Source organism: Glycine soja, chromosome 19 (assembly GCF_004193775.1).
Source record: "Glycine soja cultivar W05 chromosome 19, ASM419377v2, whole genome shotgun sequence".
Lineage (NCBI taxonomy): Eukaryota > Viridiplantae > Streptophyta > Magnoliopsida > Fabales > Fabaceae > Glycine > Glycine soja.
This window is the reverse complement of record NC_041020.1, coordinates 8,576,288-8,600,408: the sequence shown is the minus strand read 5'-3', so window position 1 is coordinate 8,600,408 and position 24,121 is coordinate 8,576,288. Positions and strand designations below refer to the sequence as shown.

The 24,121-nt window shown below is 35.0% G+C and overlaps 1 protein-coding gene across 1 annotated transcript; it reads right to left on the bottom strand.

Moving 5' to 3' along the window:
- Positions 1-14,395: 14,395 nt before the first annotated feature.
- On the bottom strand, positions 14,396-17,256 carry LOC114400678 (elongation factor 1-alpha). Its single transcript, XM_028363250.1, has 3 exons — positions 17,108-17,256; positions 15,741-16,213; positions 14,396-15,630 (listed from the first exon to the last, which is right to left on the bottom strand). Exons 2-3 carry the CDS (start codon positions 16,200-16,202, stop codon positions 14,749-14,751), a joined length of 1,344 nt encoding a protein of 447 aa, XP_028219051.1. The 5' UTR covers positions 16,203-16,213; positions 17,108-17,256; the 3' UTR covers positions 14,396-14,748.
- Between the last annotated feature and the right edge of the window lie 6,865 nt (positions 17,257-24,121).

Sequence of the window (24,121 nt, the reverse complement as noted above, 5' to 3'; positions counted from 1 at the left end):
GGAATTCTAAAAAGCAAAGAAATGTTTGTTTTATGCTAATAAATTATTGAAAAAAACATAAGTTCGAGAATTTTTTTTCACTTTGTACCGCAGGATTTTTTAATTGTTTGTTTTATGCCAATAAATTATTGAAAAAAACATGGAGTTCGAGATTTTTTTCCACTTTGTACCGTAGGATTTTTTTAAGTAAATACTAGTCAAATACGAATTAATTACTCAAAATCCCCACAAATGTTTCTAATCCTTCAAAGCCATAAATACATTAAATGTTAACTATAATGACCTTGTCATTTTTAAATGATTTACTTTTTTAAAATTCGTTTATGGTTTTGGGTTACTAGAAGTTTTTGGCTTAGATTTGCTGTGGATGGGTTCGTTTACCATTTCTACACATATATTAATGAGTGGGTAGAGATTGGTGGTTATCATTCCGTGTGAAAAACAAAAAAGTTTATTTATTCTTTTTTTTTTTTTACAACATCAACTGAGAAAGAAAGTGGACACTATGACACTTTCTCTTAGGAGAAGGAGTAGGTATTGACTCATATCAAAGAGTTTTAAATTTTAAATTTGAATTGTTAGTAATTTTTAGATTTAGATCAGCAGGCCTATTATTTTTAATTTTAGAATTATAAATAAACTTGTTAGTTTTTTAATTTTACAGATCTATTAGTTTTTAAGGTTATTGTTAGTTTTTGAATTTTGTAATTTCTTTATAAATAGATTAGCCTATAAACTTATATTAGTTTCGGTTAGAAAATAAAGTAAAATAAACAAATGAGAAGAAGGTATAAGTCTCAAACTAAATAAAAGAACAACAATATCAACATAATATATGACAGACTATGGGTTAACAATACAACATATCATACATACAATAAATATAAAGGAAAATAATTTTAAATGAGAAATTTTAAATAGTTTGAGTTTAAGCGTGCAAACACTATTCTTGGAGAGAAAACATGCCTCCACTGCATTGGTAAGAGAATCTAATTGCAGTCATGTCTCAAGATACGACAATTTTAAAATGTTTTAAAAAAACACAATTCGTATAGAAACATAAAAGACAAAACATATGATATTGTATTTCAGTATAAGGAACCTTCTGTGTTTGAGCCTTATACCTAGTGTTTGTAAACTTTCACCTGAGAAAAAAATGTAGAGACTTAATTTTCTTGAACCACATCTTCTTTAATCAGACTTTAGTACACAATCCCTACAATATTGGTGTTCATTTAGGTTATAATTAGTGATTGTGTATTGCACGGCCTTGTGCATGTATCTTATTTTGTAAGTGTCTCTTAAATATTAGCCCATATCTCACATTGACGGCCCCACCACCACACTCACTAGGTGGATCCTCAGAGAGTGGTTTGTGACCCCCACCCCTAAAATAATTGTCATCGGATCCATTAAAAGGTATTTTTTAGACAAAAAATACACATATGTCAATACCTCAACCTTAATATTGCCACAATTTACAATACATCTCGTCATAGGAATGAGAAATGGAATAACTTTGCAAAATTTTATTTTGGTGTACTTTAGTCAACAAACAATTTAGTTGTTACCCATTGAACTTCATTCATGGGATCACCAATCACACGGAGACGAATGTCCATTGTTGTGATTAAATAATGAGTTTTAGTCTCATTCCCCTCGATGTCTCAAGTACTTGTTGGCGCTTCAATCCTTTTGTAAGCGGATCCGCAATATTGTTTGCTGACCTGACAAAGTCAAGAGAAATAATACCATGAGAAATCAAATTTCTGATAGACTTATGTCTCACTCGTAAGTGTTTTCTTTTTTTATTAAAATTTTTACTAGTAACTTTAGATATAGCAACTTGACTATCACGGTGCATTGAAATTGGAGGTATAGGCTTATTCAACAATGGCAAGTCACATAGCAAATTTTTAAGAAATTCAGCCTCACTAGTAGCAGTATCTAAAACAATAATTTTTGCATCCATGGTAGAAAGTGAAATAATAGTTTGTTTAGCAGATTTCCATGATACCGCACCACCGGTTAAAGTAAAGACATAACCGCTTGTCAATTTTATTTTATCAGAATCAGAAATCCAATTTACATCACTAAACCCCTCAATAACAACAGGAAAACATGTATAACGAATGTCATAATCAATGGTTCATTTTAAGTATCTAAAAACCTTTTCCAATGCAGTCCAATGAGAATGATCTGGATTATTAGTATGACCTGGAGAAGTTTGTCAAATGCAACAACGAACCAATAATTTGAGAATATTTAAGAAATTCCTTTACTCAAATTTTTCTTTAACTAATGGATGAGTCATAAGGAGTAGAAACAGATTTCACATCAAAATAATTAAACTTCTTCAATAGTTTTTCAACATAATATGATTGGGTTAGACTCATGCCATCATTTTTCTTTATAAGCTTAATACCCAAAATTACATCTACAGGACCAAGGTTCTTCATATCAAAATTATTAGACAAGAAAGACTTCACATCATAAATGTAACCTTTACCAATAAAAACATCATGTCTAGTAATAACAACTCTATTGGACTCAAAAACAACTTGTACCCTTGTTGGACTAATAAAGAAGTAGTTATTAAATTTTTCCTAATATTAGAAATGTGATAGACTCCACCTAAAACAAGAAAATTCCCTGAAAATAGCTCTATCTTCACTTGACCTTCTCCTAACATATGTTTCATACTCCCAAAACATATTTTAAATAATAGTAGAATTTTGTAAAGAGATAGGTAAAATATCTATTGTTTGAATTATGTTCATTTTATTGTTTTGTGTGATATATTTTCACATGTTTATTTTTTAGCAAGGAGCAACATATATAGAGGCAACTAGTCACCAACGTGTAGCACCAAAATACTTGCAGCCACAATGTTAAAAAACAAAAAATAAAAATCGAATAACAAACTTTCTAATGGTAAAGACTTGTAATGTTCAGTAAGAAAATTAACTAAGTAAAATATAACTTCCTAACATATAGGAATAGAAGTAGAGGGATGCTTTTAGTTTTTCACGGAAACTCATTCTAAAAGTATTTTATCTTTGAAAAATATAATTGATAAAGAAAATATATTTTAATTTTAAATTTTAAATTATAAGAAAATACTTTCCAACAATCTCCCACTTATTTAAAATTTAAAGAAATGAAATAATGTAATAAAAACATTTTTAATAGAGCATAATATATTGTGTTTTCACCTGTAAATTTTTCAAGCTTACTAGAAAGGAACTTAATCATATCCATGACAGACATTTTGATAAAATAGAATGCTACTGCAGAAAAGACTATGCAAGAAAAAAATAGACTTTTCTCTATAAGACTATTAGAAAATAAAATAAAATAAATAAATGGAAAAAAGATGCACAATCTCAAACTAAATAAAAGAACAACAGTAACAAAACAACTTTAAAATATGACAAAATATGGCTTAACAATGCAATATAACATACAATAAGTATAAAAGAAAATAACTTCAAATGAGAAGTTTTAAATAGCGTGGTGAAAGCATGCAAACGCTATCCTTATAGAGAAAACGTCTCCACTACACCGTTAGAACAATCTTATTGTATTCATCTCCCAAAATATGACAACCCGTTGGTTAATGTTTTTTTTCTCCAAAAAGTAATTTTCACAAGAACATAAGAAATTTAAAAGAAAATACAAAAATATTTTTCTACTCGTGTCTATTGGCTAAAGAGAAAAATATATGAACATAGACTCCCTTACATAACATTCCACAAAATTCAAAGTGAATCAACTTAATGAAAGTTGGAAACCAATATAGAGAAAAAACAAACAAACATAACAAATACGTAATAAACCAAATTAACCCACTAAAAACAAAATCATCTTAAAAGATAATTTTAATTTTACATAACATAAACATATATTTTATTTTATACCAACAAAATTAATATAAATAATATATTTTTATAAATTTTAAATTATAAAATAAATGTTTACTAACAGTTTTGAGCTTTTTGAATCTTGCAAATCAGTTTAAATGCACATAACAAATAAATGAATAAACAATAAAATTCACTGGTCAATTTTTCTCCCTTCTTCATTTTTACAAAGGTTGACTTGAACCTGGCTTTGTGGTTTTCTTTATATATATAATGCATTAACATTGCATGAATTTGAGATTAAACCACTTAATTGTTGTGTTTCACTGTTTGTGATCAAATGAAACACTATACTATAGGCATTTATATGAGTTAATTTCATGAAATGGGGATAATAAGCAACAAATTAATTAAGGAGGTAGTAGAAGCGCCGGTAGACAATAGTCGTAGATAGATGCTCCAGAAGGTTATTAAGGACAGCGACGTTGTAGCGTGTGGCAGGTTTACAAAACTACTCGTGTTTGGTTCAATTATTCTAGTTTTTTGTCTTCAATTTTCCTGAGAATTTTTTAAATAAAAACAATACTTTCTCAAAATTAATCTCTTTCCAAACATGTGCACATCATCATGAAGGGTCAAAATCTTAATATATGAAACATAAATTGGGCTAGCTGTGTGAGAGTAAAGTATGCGCGCTTTCTAATTATTCAAAAACAACAAATGGTTTAAATCATTATAACAAATTCAAATTTATCTTCTAATAAAATAAAAATGTATCATTTATCATCATTATTATTGTCTTTACTATTCCTGACACAATCACAGTCACTATTATTACCACTACATGACACTGATGATGATGATGATAATAATAGTTATCATGATAATCATATCAATAATTATATTGATGATGGTGAAGTGGTAATGATGATGATGATAATAATAATAAAAATGACAACAATAATGACAATAGTAATAATGATGCTAAAAAATTATATATTTATATTTTTAAAGAAATTTAATGTGTCAAGATTAAATTAGTTGAAATTATAAATAGTAATATTTTCTTTGTGAAGTGATAATTTTCAGCAACCACAATAATATTTTAAAATTATAAAAATAAAAAATCTCTTTGAGAAGAACTTTAATTTTTTGTGCTCAATTTTACTCATATTTTTCATCAATCTTACAATTGATTAAGAGATTTTGTTACCCTAAGTGTTACTATGAATATAGTTGAAAATCAAAATAATTTCATAATTTTGCATTAAATGAGTAGGTTAGTTATATTAAGTTAGAGCCTCTTATTTATAATCGAACTGATTGGATCATGTATGTCAGATATCATTATCCAATTAGTTATTGTTTACATTAGAGGCCTACTTCTCTTGTTGGGCTATAAAGTTAACTTCGCCATCTTTTGAGCCTCGTCCCTTAAGTCGAATCTTATCGAGATCTCTGACTTAGAATGCTTTTTAGATGTTTAGTCGATATTTATATCAGAATAGTTTTGATCTATGCTTTGAGTCCACGTTTTCTGATTGTTGGGTTCGTGTTGCCACTCCCATGCAAGAAGCATATTAATATATTGTTTCATTTCAATAAAAAAAGAACAAATTGGATCAAGTTTACAAGTTGGAACCGTTTTTTGCAACAAGGGATAAATATGACCAACTCAATTGTTGAAATCTATATATCAATTTGTTGTAAAAGTTAAGGTGTTTTTACTGGAATGCTTCGATCTAGAGAACTCCTCGATAAATTTTAAGATTCATGGAATCGTAGAAGAAAAATCGAGCATGAAACTTTTCACATTGTTCACAAATGAGTTTTAATTTTTATAATTTTAAATATTATTATGACTTTTGTTAATTACATGTGTACAAACATGTCTAGGTCCATAAGTGTTGCTTTGTTACAGTTTTTTAACTATTATTATGTAAAAAAAAATTAACAACATTAATTCTAACATGATGGAAGGATCAAATTGAATCAATTTTAAAAATTAAGGAATAAATTAATTTTTTTTAAAAATAAATAATCAAAAGTGTAATTTAACTTCTTTTTTTTTGTCATTTTCATCCCTACTATAAGTTATTAGATGCCAATTTACCGAATTGTTAAATGTGGTTCTAGTCTATTAGATGCTAATTTTCATTGAAAAATGATTATATGAAATCAAATGGGTTGTTTGAAGACAGCAAGATAAGTCAGTTAGAAGAATCTCACGATTATACTTAATTAGGACTTAGGAGTTTGATAATAAACCATCATCTCTTGTATTGATGGAAGGAGGTAATTTATGATCTTGTTGCCAATATTGCAGCTTGAACTATTTGTCAAAACTTGATGACTGGCAAATAATCAGTTTGAGTACTGCCTGAACTAAATAACAATATGGTTGGATATATTAATTTTTTGATGATTAATTTTTTACTTTTTTTTTGTCTTTTTGAAATTGCCTTGCGCTTCATTCCTCTCTTTTGTTATTTTTTTGTTTCATTATATGAATATTGGGAATAACGGTTAGTGAGTGTACTTAAATTTTTCTGTAATATCGTTCATGTAATTAACATTAATGTTTTTTAAAAGCGGAACCTGCTTCATACGAGAGAAAAATGAGTTTATTTTCTGCTTGTTTAAAACTTTTAATTATATTTTACCACTCAAGACTTTTAGATTAAGCAAATTGCATGATCTTTTGAAGCTAACTCTTTTTTGTTATCCGACTTGTTAAATCGTTCTGAAAATTTGGAACTCTTTTTTCTGCTAAATTGGTTAAGAATTAAATAACATATAGGGCATTTGGTCTGGTGGCATGATGGGTGCAAGAGGTCCCGACTTTAATTCTCGGAATGCCCCATATTAATTTTATTTAAATATCAATTATTATAATGTTGTACTTTATTATAACTAACCTAAAATGGAAAAATAAATGAAATTATATTTAGAACAACTTCAAAACTAATGCATTTTCAAATGAGGAGGATCAAATTATATTAACAAATAATTACGGATTAAAGTTATTGTCTTATTGACCGTCTAATTTGATATCTCCTCTTTCCAAATAACTTAAATTGTTAGTTTGGTTATGTTAGGTGCAGAGGAAGCGGGGAATGGATGGTGTTTTGGTTTCGAGGACCAAAGGCCTCCTTGCAAACAAAGATTCAAGAAAACTTTCTCTCATCCTTTATTCAACACTTAATGATGCTTTTATACACAATAAGCAATTGCTTGAACGAACTTAATGGAATGACAACAATATTAACTGATTAACCAACTATAACGACTAGTGACAACGATTTATAGGAGGTCACACAAAGTCCTTCAGGTAGCTTGGACGAGTACTGCTTCTTCTAGGTCTATTATGGGTCTCACATAGCTTTGCATGGTCGTCTGCATGACCTTCATGGACGTGACCCAAGTCACTATGGCCCATATCGTGGTTGTTGCTAACATCTCCTCCTCTAGGGAAACTCACCTTGTCCTCAAGGTGGATGCAATGCTGGATGTCGTCCCACTTTTCCCAAGTCGAGAACTTCGGGGCGAGGCCATGCCATTGGACCAAAACCTGGCGAGTTGGTGGTGACGTCGAGGGGTCCTCACATGACGATAGGATGGCTAAAGGTTCGAGGACGGGTTGATTGTCAATAATTTCTGGTGGGAGTGGGGATACCGGAAGATCAAGATGGCCGTGGTGGGGCCGTAAGAGGGAACAGTGGAATACGGGATGGAGTTTAGAGTTGAGGGGAAGTTGAAGGCAATAAGCGACACTGCCAATGCGCTCTAGGATCGGAAAGGGGCCAAAGTAACATTTGGCAAGTTTGTGAGAGTGGTGGCCATGAACGGACGTTTGCCAGTAAGGGCGGAGCTTCACATAAACCAGCTGCCCAACGTCATACTGAACCTCTCGACAGTGTTGATCTGCATAGTGTTTCATTGTCGTGTGGGCTTTGAGTAAGCGGCTTCGAAGTTTGGCGTGGATCGTGTCACGATCAGAGAGTAGGGCGTCAACGGCCTCGTTCTCAGTGGTGCCTAGAATATAGGAGGATACCGCGGGTGGTGGTTTGCTATAAATGACCCCGTAAGGTGTCAGGTTAGTGCTCGAATGGACCGAAGTGTTATACGACCATTCGGCCAAGGCGAGGTATGTGAACCAGGTGGATGGTTGAGTATAGGCGAAGCATCGTAAGTACTGTTCGATGGAGTGGTTCATGACCTTAGTCTGGCCGTCCGATTGGGGGTGGTAGGTCGTGCTCATCCGCAAGGATGTGCCACTCAGGCGAAACAGCTCGCGTCAGAAGGAGCTGACAAATATGGGGTCGCGATCGAAGATGATGCTACACGAAAACCCGTGATGTTTGCACATGATGTCGAGGAACAAGGCTGCAACTTTATAAGCAGTGAAGCGGGCTGGTAAGGCGCCAAGGTGAACCCCCTTGGAGAAGCGATCAACGATAACCAATAAAATCGTGAAACCTGCGAGGGGGTAAGTGGGTGATAAAATCCATCAAAATATCCTCCCAGACGCCGGATGGAGGAGGAATGGGGTGGAGTAGGCCGGCAGGCTTTCGGTTGACTGGCTTCATTTGTTGGCAAACCTGGCACTGGCGCACGAAGTCCTTAACGTTTGTGGCCATAGTTGGCCAGTAGAAGCTGGCTTGAAGGCGATGGAGGGTCTTCCTCATTCCCAAGTGGTCGCCAATGGGGGTAGAGTGAAACTCCGTAAGGAGTGCGGGGATCAAAGGGTTACCTGGGTTGATCCAGATTGCGTTTTTGTAAAAGAGGAGGTCTCGCGATATGTGAAAGTCAGTCCAGGTCGAAGGTTCCTCGCGCACAAGTTTGGACTGAGTTTGGAATGCATCACTCTCCTGTAGTGTACGTCGTAACTGGTCCATGAAGAGGAAGTTAGGTGTAGATAGTAGCAGGCACTTCCCCTCAGGTGCCGGAATACGTGAAAGGGAGTCAGGGACAACGTTCGAGGGCCCAGATTTGTATTGGATATCATAATCGAAACCCAGCAACTTGGCCAGATGGTACTGTTGCTCGGGGGTTTGGATTATCTGGGTCATCAACTCTCGAAGGCTCCGATGGTCAGTCAGAATTGTGAAACGGTGGCCCAAGAGGTATTGTCGCCACTTGCGCACGGCGACAGTGATGGCGTACAGCTCTTGGATGTAGGTGGAGGCTTGATGGACGCGTGGGCAAAATGTCTTGCTAAAGAACGCAATTGGGTGGCCTTGCTGGACGAGGAAAACTCCCATGGTGATGCCTGACGCGTCGATCTCAACGGTGAAGGGCAGGTCGAATTGCGGAAGGGCCAAGATTGGAGACGTCGTCATGGCTGTTTTGAGCAGGTCGAAGGCGATCTACGACTCCGGCATCCAGCGGAAGGCATCCTTACATAGCAGGGAAGTAAGAGGAGTGGTGATAGCGGCGTAACCTTGCACGAATTTCCGGTAGAAGCCCGTAAGCCCCAGAAAGGTGCAAAGTTCCTTGGTGGTGCGTGGGGTTGGCCAATCAAGGATGGCCTGAATCTTCGAAGGTTCTGGTTGAACGCCTCGCCCAGAGATAACATGGCCTAAATAGTCGAGTTGCCGCTGTGCAAAGGAGCACTTGGAAAGCTTGAGATGGTAACGGTGCTTGGTTAGTGCCTGCAAAATCAAATGCAAATGGTGCACATGGTCAGTAAGGGTGGCACTGTAAACTAAGATGTCGTCGAAAAACATCGTGGCGAACTGGCAGAGGAATGGGCGAAGCATGGTGGTCATGGCTTCCTGAAATGTGGAGGGGGCGTTGCAGAGGCCGAATGGCATGACCCGGTATTCATAATGGCCCTCATGGGTTCTGAACGCTGTCTTGGCAACGTCTGCATCCGCCATGAGGATCTGGTGGAACCCTTGGCGTAGGTCGAGTTTTGAGAACCAAGAAGCGCGACCAAGTTCGTCTAAGAGCTCGTCGATTGTCAGAGGAAAGCGGTCCTTGACGGTGATGGAATTGAGAGCACAATAATCAACACACATATGCCATGTGCCATCTTTCTTTTTGACAAGCAGCACGGGGGAGGAGAAAGGATTGCGACTGTGCTGGATCAAGCTGGAGTCGAGCAGCTCGGATACTTGGCGTTCAATCTCAGATTTCTGAAAGTGTGGGTAGCAATAGGGTCTAACGTTAACTGGTTGGGAAGATGGAATAAGGTTAATATGGTGGACGTTTTGACGTGGTGGGGGAAGGGAGGTGGGGGGGGTGAAGATGTGTATGAACTGGTGAAGAAGGTCGTGAATGGTGGGAATGGGGTGGTCTGGTTGGGGTATGGTGTCAGGGGAGGGTGCAGGTAATAGTGATAGGTGGAAGAGGGCGAAGGTAGAGTGGTTGTGTACCATGCGTCGTAACTGATGGGCCAAGGCTTGGGAAGGAGAGGTGTGGATGTCGGCGCGGAGGCAAACCGGTTGGCCCAAATGGGTGAAATTCATGGTGAGAGCCGTGTAGTCAGTGAGTATCAAACCCAGTGTGCGTAGCCATTCCACGCCCAAGACAACGTCGACGCCATGCATAGGTAGCAGGCGGAGGTCCACCGTAAACGGGTGTCCCTGGAGTTGAATGTCAACTGATAGGCACCAAGAGAAGCAGTCAAGAACTGATCCATTTCCAACCATGACCCACAGTGGTTCAATCTTTACTGTGTGAAGGTTCAAAAACTTAGCCACTTGTGGTCGAATGAAGTTAAGCGTGCTGCCATTATCGATCAAGATTGTGAGGCAAGTGTGGTGTATGGTACCGTGAACCCGAAAAGTATCAGTTGCCGGAAGTCCTACTAGTGTGTGGATGCTAATGTGAGGACTGGTGGGTGATGTGTCTGGTGCTGATGAGGGATCGAGGTCAGGTTCGAGGGTAGGGGGAAGAAGGTGTATGGGAAGTGGTGGGTAGGTCAAATGGGTCTGAAATAAGGAGAAGGACATGGCCGTTACATCGGTGGGAGGTGCTCCATTTCTCGTCGCAGTTATAACAGAGCCCCTTTTCTCGACGAAACGCCATTTCTTCGGGGGTGCGTTGGACGAAGGGTGGTTTGGGTTTACTGGGGTTAGAGTTGGGAAGTGGGTGAGGGGGTAGAGAGGATGACGTGTAGGATTGTGGCCTGGAAGGATGACGGCGGTTGTTGATCTTATCCTCTTGTAGGCGTGCGAGGGCAGCAGCTTGCGGTAGGGATGATGGTTGGAGGGCTTGGACTTCGTGGCGAATGTCCGAGGCAAGGTCGGAGACAAAACAACTTAAAAGAAATGGTGGGGGCAAGCCGACGATCTAATTTGCGAGCCTTTCAAACTCAGTGAGGTAGTCCACCACGGAGCCGCACTGTACGAGCTTGAATAACATGCCTCGTGGGTCATCATTGAACGATGGTGCGAAGCGGGTTTCAATTGCTTGAAGCATTGCCTACCACGAGGTGATAAAGCCATTTCTGTGCATCCATTGAAACCAGCTAAGAGCTGGTCCATCAAGGTAGAAGGACGCGACGGTGATTCGGTCTTCGTCGGGAGTTCCTTGGTAATCGAAAAATTGGGTTACCTTGAAGATCCAACCCAATGGGTTGTGCCCGTTGAAACGAGGAACATCCAGTTTGACGGGGTGGTGGGGTTGTGGTGGTGGGGGCAGTGTGGGTTGGGTGGAGAGTTGATTCAGGTGGTCGCACAGGACGTCGACTTTGCTGGCTAACTCAATGTGGCGTTCGGTCAGGGAGGCAATGGCTTTTTCGAGTCTATCGGTGGTGGTTCGTCGAGTGGTATGGTCCGCCATAGGAACGCAGCGACAGGTCGGACCAATGTTAGGTGCAGAGGACGCGGGGAAGGGATGGTGTTTTGGTTTCGAGGACCAAAGGCCTCCTTGCAAACAAAGATTCAAGAAAACTTTCTCTCATCCTTTATTCAACACTTAATGATGCTTTTATACACAACAAGCAACTGCTCGAATGAACTTAACGGAATGACAACAATATTAACTTATTAACCAACTATAACGACTAGTGACAACGATGCACAGGAGGTCACACAAAGTCCTTCAGGTAGCTTGGACGAGTACTGCTTCTTCTAGGTCTGTTATGGGTCTCACGTAGCTCTGCATGGTCGTCTGCATGGCCTTCATGGACGTGGCCCAAGTCACTATGGCCCATATCGTGGCTGTTGCTAACAGGTTAACCAACAATTGTAATATGAAAATTTAATTAAAATATCTCGATAGTGTTGCTTAAATTTAATTACAAGCAAACAATAATTCAAATTTTATTGTATTATATAATGAGCTATTCGGTTGGTTAAAACTCAATTGGTGAATTTTTAATTAAATAATGGAAATCTAAACTATTTGATCAAATATAAGTTTAATGGTTGTTTTAGTCCCTTAATTTGGGTTCTTTTTTTTATAGTTCTTGAATTTGCAGAATATTTTGTTTAGTCCTCTTGATCATTTTCTTGCTGCTTGGATGCACAATTTTTAGTATTTTTTGACTCCATGAAGGATTAATAATTTTTTTTTACCAATTTTAGTGACTAAGAAATACACATTTTAATTTCGAGGACTGCAAAGATAAACTTTTAAATTTGAGGGACTAAAAATATATTTAAGTCTAAAATGCACTACTCTCTCCGTTGTATTATAATTGTTATTCTATATTATTTTACACAAATCAAGAAAAATCAATAAATAGATATAAAAGAATATCAATTTTACAAAATTAATATTTTTATCATTAATTTATTTTTTGTTTCTGTAGTCTATATCATTAATATTATAGAGTTATAAATGAAAAAAATAATTAATATTACATTGGTAATTAAAATAATAATCATTTCATAACATTTGTTCTTATAGGACGATTATTATGAGATAAAAAGAATTTTATAATATTATTTCAAATATTGTTTTTCTAACTAAGGTGCAAAATATATGCCATAAAATTTAAAACCAACAAGGTCCATCATCAGAGGTTAGATAACTAAGTTTCTTAAATATTGATAAGTTTTTAATCATGTATATGAAAAACATTTTGTTAAGAGAGAGAGAAAACATATATATCTCGAAAAGAGTTGATCCCTCACTAGGTAAAAATAATCGAACTTTACTGCAATGTTTTCATACAACAATATATTGGCCTGCGTATTCTTTTTTATTTATCAATCAATAATATTGCATAAGAATGGATTGCGTAATTGGTGATCAGATACTCTTGAAAGATAAAACGAACCACTTAATACATGTCTAGGAATAAAGATGAGTGTTTGTTAAGGACCTTTTGGCTTTGGCTTTGGCTATTTAAGGTTTAGCTTGACTTGTTTATAAAGGTCAAGTTTAAATTTTTTAAAAAGTTTTTAAAATAAAAAGGTCAAATCCAAATTATAAAAAAAATTGTTAAACTTGATAAGTCGGATCTATTTAAGTAATAATAATAATAATAATATTTTCAAACATTTTGGAAAGGTCTGTTCAAGGTTCGACTTGACTTGTTTATTATAAAGGTTAAACCCAAAGAAAAGAATGTTTTGTAAAAACTTTTCAGACAATTTAAATATTTTTGTTTGATTATATTAGTATAAATCATCTTTAATTCATACATTTTTTAATATTATCCTCTTTTTTTTATTTTCTTCTGATATACTTTGTGTTTTAAAGACTTAAATTCAATATGATTTTGTTTATAAATTATTTTTGAATTTGTACATTACTTATACGAAATTTTATAAGTTTCTTTTTTTTAGTTAATATTGTTTTAAAATAATTAATTGATCAAAGACGTTTTTAAGTAAACTTTTAAATAGGCTCGTAAGTCAAGTCAAACTAGGTAAGTTGAACCAAGCTTTTGAAAAAAGTCTATAACAAGCCGAACTCAAACCTAATAAGCTTGACTTGCATTTCCACCCTAGGCTTATTTTCTTGTCTATTCTTCTCGAATTAGGCTTATTTTCTTTGTTGGAAACTTACAAGTTGCAATAGCTTTTCTGCAAACCAAATCAAATGTTTGTTGATTATGAGCGGGTAAAAAACTTGATATTATAAAATTTAGAGTTCATATTACTAATTAAAAAAACTAGATATTGAAATAACATTTAAAAGAACTTTAAAAAAATCAGCGAAGTTATTCTGCTCCCAAACAATATGAAACTTTCACCATGTCACCATGATTTAGAAGTATCAATTCACCTGTTAATAAGATGTTTTTCCATGCTCAAAAGATATTCGACCTTGAACAAAAAGAGTTCTACATAAATGACGTGCAAAATTTCAAGAATGCATGAGATTCAATTGCCATTTTTCAAAACATATAACGTTAAATAGAATATGGAACTTTGAAATAGTTGCACAGGCTTTTATTATATACAAGTCTCATCACACTTCAGTCTATAGATGCTCATTTAACATGGCAACAATTGTTCTTTAGTGCAACTACGAATCTACGATCTCATTATTAAGAGCTCAACTACGTCCACACAGCTCAAGCGCACCTCCCATTCACATTACTTCAACAACAAAATTAAAGAATAATAGCCTTTAAACCATAAACAGTTTATAAAACTTCGTTATAAATTAAATGCAACTTAAAACATCCCTCAGCAGCAAAGGAAATGGACTAAAACCCTATAGCTGCTTGTGAAATTCGAAATATCTCAGACTCTTCTTACCATCAAAACAAAAAACAGTACTCATCAAAAACAAACAGCAATGAAAATTGACCACCGCCGATCAAGAACCTAGTTTTGAAAGTTACGGCTACATGAAATCGGCAGAAACTTAAAAATATAACTTAAACAAAACACCTAAGACTCTGCAAGGATAAAACTACTATAAAGGAGTAACCACGATGATGATCACATGTGCTAGCAAAATTGCCCAAATGCAATCACTTCTTCTTGGCAGCGGCCTTGGTGACCTTGGCTCCGGTGGGGTCTTTCTTCTCAACACTCTTGATGACTCCGACAGCCACAGTTTGACGCATGTCCCTCACAGCAAAACGACCAAGGGGAGGATACTCAGAGAAAGTTTCAACCACCATGGGCTTGGTTGGAATCATCTTAACCATACCTGCATCACCATTCTTCAAAAATTTGGGCTCCTTCTCAAGCTCCTTACCAGATCGCCTGTCAATCTTGGTCAAGATTTCAGAAAACTTGACAGCAATGTGAGAAGTGTGGCAATCAAGCACCGGTGCGTATCCATTTCCAATCTGGCCAGGGTGGTTCATGATAATGACTTGAGATGTGAAGTTGGCAGCTTCCTTGGCAGGGTCATCCTTGGAGTTGGATGCAACAAAACCACGCTTGAGATCCTTGACTGCAACATTCTTCACATTAAAGCCAACATTGTCACCTGGAAGAGCCTCTGTGAGAGCCTCATGGTGCATCTCAACAGACTTAACCTCAGTTGTCAGCCCAGTGGGACCAAAAGTCACCACCATACCGGGCTTCACGACACCAGTCTCAACACGTCCCACTGGCACGGTACCAATACCACCAATTTTGTAGACATCCTGCAATGGAAGCCTGAGTGGCTTGTCTGAGGGCCTCTTGGGCTCATTGATTTGGTCAAGAGCCTCAAGGAGAGTTGGTCCCTTGTACCAGTCAAGGTTGGTGGACCTCTCAATCATGTTGTCACCCTCGAAACCAGAGATGGGCACAAATGGAATCTTGTCTGGGTTGTAACCAACCTTCTTCAAGTAGGAAGAGACTTCCTTCACAATTTCATCATACCTAGCCTTAGAGTACTTCGGGGTAGTGGCATCCATCTGAAACAACAATAGAACATGGTTAAAAGTTCTGCAGTATTCCATAAGAAATAACCAAATTCTCATCAAATCCAATCATTTTAGTCAAAGAAAGCTTAGATTTATTATACCTTGTTACAGCAGCAGATCATCTGCTTCACACCAAGGGTGAAAGCAAGAAGAGCATGCTCACGAGTCTGTCCATCCTTAGAAATACCAGCTTCAAAACCACCAGTGGTGGAGTCAATGATAAGGACAGCACAATCAGCCTGGGAGGTACCAGTAATCATGTTCTTGATAAAGTCACGATGTCCGGGGGCATCGATGACTGTGCAGTAGTACTTGGTGGTTTCAAACTTCCACAAAGCAATATCAATGGTAATTCCTCTTTCGCGCTCAGCCTTGAGCTTGTCAAGCACCCAGGCATACTTGAATGACCTCTTGTTCATCTCAGCAGCCTCCTTCTCGAACCTCTCAATCACACGCTTGTCAATACCTCCAAGCTTGTAGATCAAATGACCAGTGGTAGTTGACTTCCCAGAGTCGACATGTCCAATGACGACAATGTTGATGTGAGTCTTTTCCTTACCCATGATGACTTAAACTGGAATCAATTCAAAGAAACACGAGTCAGAACTCAAAATAACTATAAACCAAATTATCACACAACTAAATAACAAGGTAAAGGTATAATCCAAATTCACACATTTATAGTTACCAATAACAAAAAATTTCTAAAACAGTGAAAGCCAAGAGAAATATTCTAAAAAGTAAATCAATCTGTAACAGCAAAAACAAACTCAAAAGCATATGGAAATCTAACAGAAAAATCCATATGGAACAACAAAAACAAACATATCAAACATGGTTCGCATCATACATAGAACCTTATTCAGTATCCACAGTGTTTTCAATAAATTAAAAAAAAATTTGAAAAACAAATTTCATATTTCAAAAGCTTCACAAAGAATTAAAAAAAAAAAAGCTCTGCTAGATCTAGATATGTTCGCGTACATAGTAAAAGATTACGCTTGATAACGTGAGAACAAAACCACAAAAAAACAATCGACAAATTCATATCAACAAGACTCCTTCAACGTGTTTAAAAAAACTTCATCGTGTTACAAGAAAATTTAATCGTGTAAACGAACATAAACATAAATCATGGTTCTGCCTTAACAGATCCATAATAAAACAACCAAAACGTCATAACCTCGTAAAAAATCAAACAGAGTCGCACGTTTATGACACAAAATCAACAGATCTGCGACCTCAACAAAAAGATTCACCTCCAAAACACAAAACAACTCGAAAATCTCTTCCGATTAACTGATTCAAAAACCAATAGAATCCACAAAAGCAAAGCGAAACAAAACAACCGAACATTCACAACATAAAGCATAAATAAATAAATAAATAAACATACACCGAAGAAACATCATCGTAAAGAAGAGACAGGCATGGATCGAATGGAAGAGACAAGAGCAGAGGCTGTTACCTTTGCGAGAAACGAAGAAGGTCGCTCGTTCGGAATCCTCAGCCGCAAACACAGAGACAGAAACAGAGCGAGGCAGCAGAGTGATGATGAAAACTAGGGTTACTTGAATTTTATAATGAGTGAGCTACTTTTTGTTTCCCATAATGGCCTTAGGTTTCTCTTTGGTTTCCCATTATACCCTGCTTCTCTTTGTTGAACGTTACTGTGCTTAACACGCGTGGGATAGCGCGTGTTATTAACGCGCCTTTGTTTCCTTTGTGGTTTGAGCAATTTGGCGTCACGCGCTTTGGTTCGCGCGGATGTCGGGTTTTGTGGGTTCGGCGTAGTCCAGTTGGCATTGGGCAAGGACGAAACAGAAGGCTGCGATATTATGAGTTACCACGACATCGTTTCGGCTAGGTTAAGATATTGTAACGACATCGTTTTGGCTCACGTTCGAACGTGGCAAATGCTGGGATTAAAATAAAATCATATCTAAGATTTTTTTTTAATCATAAAAAAATAAAATTCATATAGGTTTACTAAACCTATCTAATTTAAAACTATCTTAGATTAGATAGGTTTATCCTTAAAAAAAAGATTAGATAGTTTTAAATAAAGATAGGATTAATTTTAGAGTTTAAGGATTCACTGTTTTGATATAAAAAAATCCTATCTAATTTAAAACTATCTTAGATTAGATAGGTTTATCCTTTAAAAAAATATTAGATAGGTTTAGTATTTTTTTAAAAATAAAGATAGGATTAGTTATAGAGTTTAAGGATTCAATGTTTTGATATAAAAAAAATCCTATCTAATTTAAAACTATCTTTTTTTATGCGAATTTAAAACTATCCTAGATGATGGGTTTAACATTTAAAAAAAATAATAGATAGGTTTAGTATTTTTTGTAAAATAAAGATAGGATTAGTTTTAGAGTTAAAGGATTCACTGTTTTGATATAATAGGTTAAAATAATTATTTTCTTTATATATACTAAATAAGATATAATTTCAATTCAGAAACCTAATTAAAAACCTGATAAAAGTCTACGGACCATGAAATAATTAAACATATTTTAAAATTATATAATTGTTGACCTATTCAAGTTATATATATATATATATATATATATATATATATATATATATATATATAACATGAACGTTTGTATGTTGTTATTATATTTTAATATACTAAATTTGATATATTTTATAATATTTATCTTAATAGATGTATTTGTTTCATAGAATCTTCTTTTATTCTCATGGGAATATCGTTTCAAGGTATTTAAAACAAATATATTTGCTTACATTTTAATATTCATAGGAATAGTTTTTAAATTTTGAAATAATTTCAATAAAAAGAGAAGTTACATGTGTATTAGACAATAAATTTTCACCTTCCCACATGAATATCACTTTCTCATCCCTTCTTAATGGGAATATAGATGCAAGAAAATATGGTAAAAAGAAAGAAAATTATAGTATTCCCCGTGATCAATAATACCCATAAATATTTTTTAAAAACTTTAACAAATATGAGAATGTATATTCTAGTCTTCATATTCCCGAGAATCTATTAATATTTAATGAAACAAATATCTCCTTAGTTTTTCTTCTTTTTTAATTTATTGTTCTGTTTGATTTATTTGTTATTTTTTATTTGTGGGAATCAAAGACAGGGGTTTATTATATTTCACGTACCTGCTCAACCAATTAAGCTACATTCGCTTGATATTTATTTGTTATTAATTATGTGTTTGCATTTTTATTACGCTAAATTTGATATATTGAAATAATTTGTCTAATACATTAAAATTGATAAGTTGAAATAATTTGTCTAATACGTTAGATTGAAATAGTTTGTATGTTTGTATTTTTATTACGTTATCATATTTCATTGAGCTAAATTTGTTATGCCATACCATTTTATTATTATGAATTAACATGTAAATCAATTTTTGTTTCATTTCCTTTCAAATTATTTGTCTATGTTCTTTTAATGATAAACTTGTTAATATTAATTGCACTATATTTACTTTTTGTAAAGTAAAAGACACATATGCCCTTTATTTTAGTTTCTACTTATTACCATTGTATAATTGTAGATAAACATGTTAGTAGTGATACTTTTTTGGTGATCATTATGTCACTAGTGATATAATTGTTAATAGACAAATATAAAATTTAATTTTTTTAATTGTTTTTTTTTTGCTAATATTTTTTAGGCGACCTCTCTCAAGGACCACTTGTGAATGGAGTATCACTTTTTGTATTCATTAGATTAATCTTGTGCCTACGATGCTACCATGCATCTTTGTTACAAATATTATTTCCTAATACTCTCTTTATGCTGCCACAACAAGCCTCAAACTCCCTTGCATCGTAACCTTATCTTTCACCATGCACTGTCGAAACGGCAATCCATCCCTTTCAAAATGAAATATGAAATTTCTCTGTTTGAATAACACGAAAAATTAAGACCAAGAGGGAGGACACGAAGAAATTAATCATTGCCAAGGGTTTCGAATTTGTCATCAACAAAGAAGTTGCGATGGTTTCACAACATTGAAGCCACATGTCTATGTACGGCGGTTTGATTTTGATTTTACGATATAGTAGCTCTTGGTTTATGTTTGTTCACAATTGCTTTTCAAACACATAATGAAAACCTTTTATTGAAATTTCAAATGGGTGTCTTAAAACTTTTGAACTTGACGTGTAATGGGTATTTGTTGGTTCTTCAAATAAACTTGGTTAATGGTATTGTGAACAACTTTGTACTCCATTAATGCCCCAGCTTTATGCATTTTGAAATTTAATATCTTCCATTTGTTATTGTGCATTGGGGATTTGCTAGTTTGGTGAGTTTAGCAATGTCACTATGTTTTTATGTTATCTTTGTTTTGGACGGAGAAAGAATGAGAAGGCTATGGTGGCAGTTAGGGATTACCTGTGATGAAGGTGTCATTAGAGTCATCGTTAGAGCTTCCATTAAAGGCATTGGGAGAGGGAGGGATAGAAAGGAGGAGATATTATAATGAGGAAGGATCCATGATGATGGATCACTTATAAAAGTGGTCCGCCAAAGATGCCACCTATTTTTTATTTTAAAATTAATAAAAGTGGTTCGTCCTCTTGCTTAGTATATCATCCCCTATTTCGACTCTCATCACCCAATTTCAAAACCATTGTACTAGCATAACCCAAGGCAAAGAATTAGTAACCCAAAGCTTACAAAACTCAGACTCTCAAGGCCCATTTCAATTTCAAAATAACTTACTCTTTTTCAACTAAAAGCTCTTCATTCCAAATTATGGTATATGGCACCAAGATTGCTTCAAGAGTTTCTTTCTTCCTTTTTCATTGGTCACTCAAGGGTCAAGGCCACCATAGCTCACCTAGCAACATCCTTCTATTGGCCTAGTATTCGCCGTGACACCAAACTTTTCATCAAAACTTGCCTCACCTGCCAACAAAATAAACCCATCAACAGAAAACCTTTTGCCCTATTACAACCTTTACCCATACTAGCTTAGGTTTAGGATGATCTCACCATGGACTTTGTGACCCATCTTCCAACTTTGTTTGGACTAACAGTAATTTGGGTCATCTCGATAGACTCTAGAAATACACCCACTTCTTGACACTTCCCACACACTACACAACCCCTTTTTAGCTCACCATTTTTTTGTGGACATTTACAGGTTGCATGGACTTTGGGACCCATCTTCCAACTTTGTTTGGACTAACAGTGATTTGGGTCATCTACGATAGACTCTAGAAATACACCCACTTCTTGACACTTCCCACACACTACACAACCCCTTTTTAGCTCACCATTTTTCTATGGACATTTATAGGTTGCATGGCGTGTCGTGCTCTATATATAGTCTCAAATTGTGATCACTTGTTTCTCAGTCAATTTTGGCACAAACTCCAAGGGACAAAGCTTTGTTTTAGCACCGTTTACCACCCTTAGTCGAACAACCAAATGGAGGTAGTCAACCGTAGTCTTGAGGTTTACCTTTAGTGTTTCTTTGATGACCACCCTCACTCATGGTATAAATACCTTCACTTGACCAAATACCAGTTTAACACATCTTTTCATTTGGCTATCCAAAGGACATCGTTCCAAGCATTGTCAATTGCCCACCCCCTTCCATTTCAGACTATATCGCAGGTTGTGCCACTCTTGGATCCTTCCATGAGTCCCTATAACAATGACAACTGGTGTTAGCTTAGCTCAAACAAACACTAGCCCGCACCCGTTAGAGCATAACTATCCAAGCAAATAAGCATATAACAAACTATACCTTTGTTGTCAATGATTTGGTTCTTTTGCATTTGAAAAATCATTGCCAACAATCCCTCACTCAATGTCGTTCCAAATAGCTTGCTTGCCATTTCTTTGAACCTTATTGAGTTACTCGCCGCATTAGCAATGTTGTGTATGAACTTGAGCTTCTGGCCAACTCTAACATTCACAATATCTTCCACGTCTCTCTTTTGTGGCCTTATTTTGGTCCACCACCAACCGACAAAGCCTCTCCCCCACCCTCACTAGAAGATTTTTTTCCCCTCATTTGCCATAAAGCATATAATATTTAAACTCACTTATGACCTTTCAACCCAACACACTTCACTCAACCCTTCCACTTATGTCACAATAAACACATCAGTTCAAACTCCACCAACCGTTGTTACTTCCAATGCATCCTCCACAGTCTAAAACGTGTCCCCATACTCACCTTATCCAACTGTCTGTCTTAATGCAACTAGCTACCACTCATGTGACCTCCACCAACACTAATAACCCTTCCTCATATTCCTTCTTGGACCTAACCTTTTTACTCAACCTTGAGGACAAGGTTGTTCTTGGACTGCTAGACATTGTTAGCAAGCCCACATCTATGAGGGTTATAAGAGTCATTACCTGTCTAGGAAGTTTCTAGATTATATTTGAATATCCTTTGGTCTTATCATTACGTATTTGGTCTTATCCACTCTTGTATTTAATTATCTCTAATGCTCAAATATAACCAAGTGTTCAGACTGGATCATGAGATTGTTAACACTTTTTGTCTATTTAAGACATTATTGTAGTGATTGATGATATAAAAAGAAATATTGTAAAAGTAGTCTTAGTGGTAGTGTAGCTATAGTAGTCTATTGTAGAAATCCTAATGGGTGTCCTAACAAAGACAAATTAAGTCTTTCATGCCAACAAAGAACAATTTAATTAATAAGTATCAAACTCATATTTCACAAGGATGATTCAAATCTCGTCGATAATGTAACATTGTTGATCGATAATCTTTTTAAGTTTTGAAGCATATCCTAACTTTAATAAATCCCCAAGAGTCAACTCACCTAAACTTTTTAATCCAAAACCAAAAAAAAAAAAACAAATTAACTCATTCCTAAATTCTATACCAAGGGCATAATAAAACTGAATCTATAATTCTATAATAACACATACAAAAATGATTTTAAAAAGGAAATGTACACGTGGCTTTTTTAGAAGTCTTCATTTCCCTTTTTAATGAAATTTTAATTTTCAACAATAATAGTTGTAAATTGACAATTTCAACATGTTATTTAATACACAATTTCTTAACCCACTCAACACTCTTTCTTTTCTTTCACAACCCACACTAATTAATAGAAAGAGAAGCATCAAGAGAGATTTTTCTTTCTTTCTTTTCAACCTTCTTCATTATATGTTTTTTTTTCTTTTTTTCAAATAAAAAGAATCATCATGAAAAATCGAAAGGAGGAGCATGGATTATTCCCTGTAAGTAAGTAAAGGCGCTACTTTTCTTTTCTGATGAAGAACATTGTCTATACATATTTTTTTTTCCTTCTGAAAATTGGTAGAATTTTTTTCCAGCCATAATTTGAATATCCAAAGCAAGTTATTTGAAGAGGAAGATTAGTATTTTGTTTTATCCGTGTTCATGTTCTATATTTTTATGATTTTTAACTTCTAATTTTCTCCTAATTTTAGGACACCACTTCACCTAATAATAAGTTGAGGAATGACAATAATCATTTATTAGAAAACAACAAATTTTTAATTAGCTTTTCCCTTTTGATTTTTTTTTTATTAATTTGCTATCCATTTTGTGCATATATCATATGTTGTTTTACTATAGTTGAAGAAATTGTTTTTAATCACCTGCTATTGCAAATTTAAGGTAAATTACAAGTGAATTGGACATTGCTTAAGAATTGTATTGGAACAAAACAACCATTGTTAAGGAAGATATAATTCAAAATATTATGAAATTATGAGATGAATTTAGTATTTCGGCTAAGAGCTTTATGAAATGGAAGTGAAGCAAATAACAATAATAAAGTCAAACATAGATCAATTTTATAGATGCATCTACAATGATAAAACAATTGATATATGCATGTGATTTTTAAATAAAACTTTAACCGAAAAATGCCCCCTCCTCCATTTTCTTCTTCATCAACCTGAAAGATTTTTTTTAAAGCAAATAGAAAGTGAATCTCACAAGTTATAAAAAAAAGGACCTCCTAAAATTTGGAACCAACATACCAATACATAGACACAATATCCAACAAAAAAGAAAAATATGTGCCATACGAATATGCAAGACATGCTGATAGAACAATTCAAAGCTTTTTAAAAAAATTAGATGTGCTTCCAAATCTTTGTGACTAAACAAGCACCATCCAAAAACGAAGACATTTATAACCAAAAGACTTGCCCCGAAATAAGTGAACAAATTATTGCCTGAATTTTGTTTTTAACGCGTTTATTTTAATGGGATAACATCATAACAAATTTCACCCTTTGATATCATTAAAAATTCCACCTGTCAACTATGTGTTTTTGTATGTGCTTCAAATAAACTCACTATATTTATTGCAATCAGTGTATGAAAACTGTGACAATGAAACCAAGAAAGGCAACTTTCATTCTTATCACAAGTCTTCCTTTTGTGGGAAGATGTACACTATTTTAGACTTAAGTGAATGTTAATTTTGAATATTGTTGAAG

Coding starts and splice junctions, on each gene's coding strand:
- LOC114400678 (XM_028363250.1), bottom strand. CDS start 16,202: ATGGGTAAGGAAAAGACTCACATCAACATTGTCGTCATTGGACATGTC. Junction 15,631..15,740: donor TGATCTGCTGCTGTAACAAG/GTATAATAAATC, acceptor TTGTTGTTTCAG/ATGGATGCCACTACCCCGAA.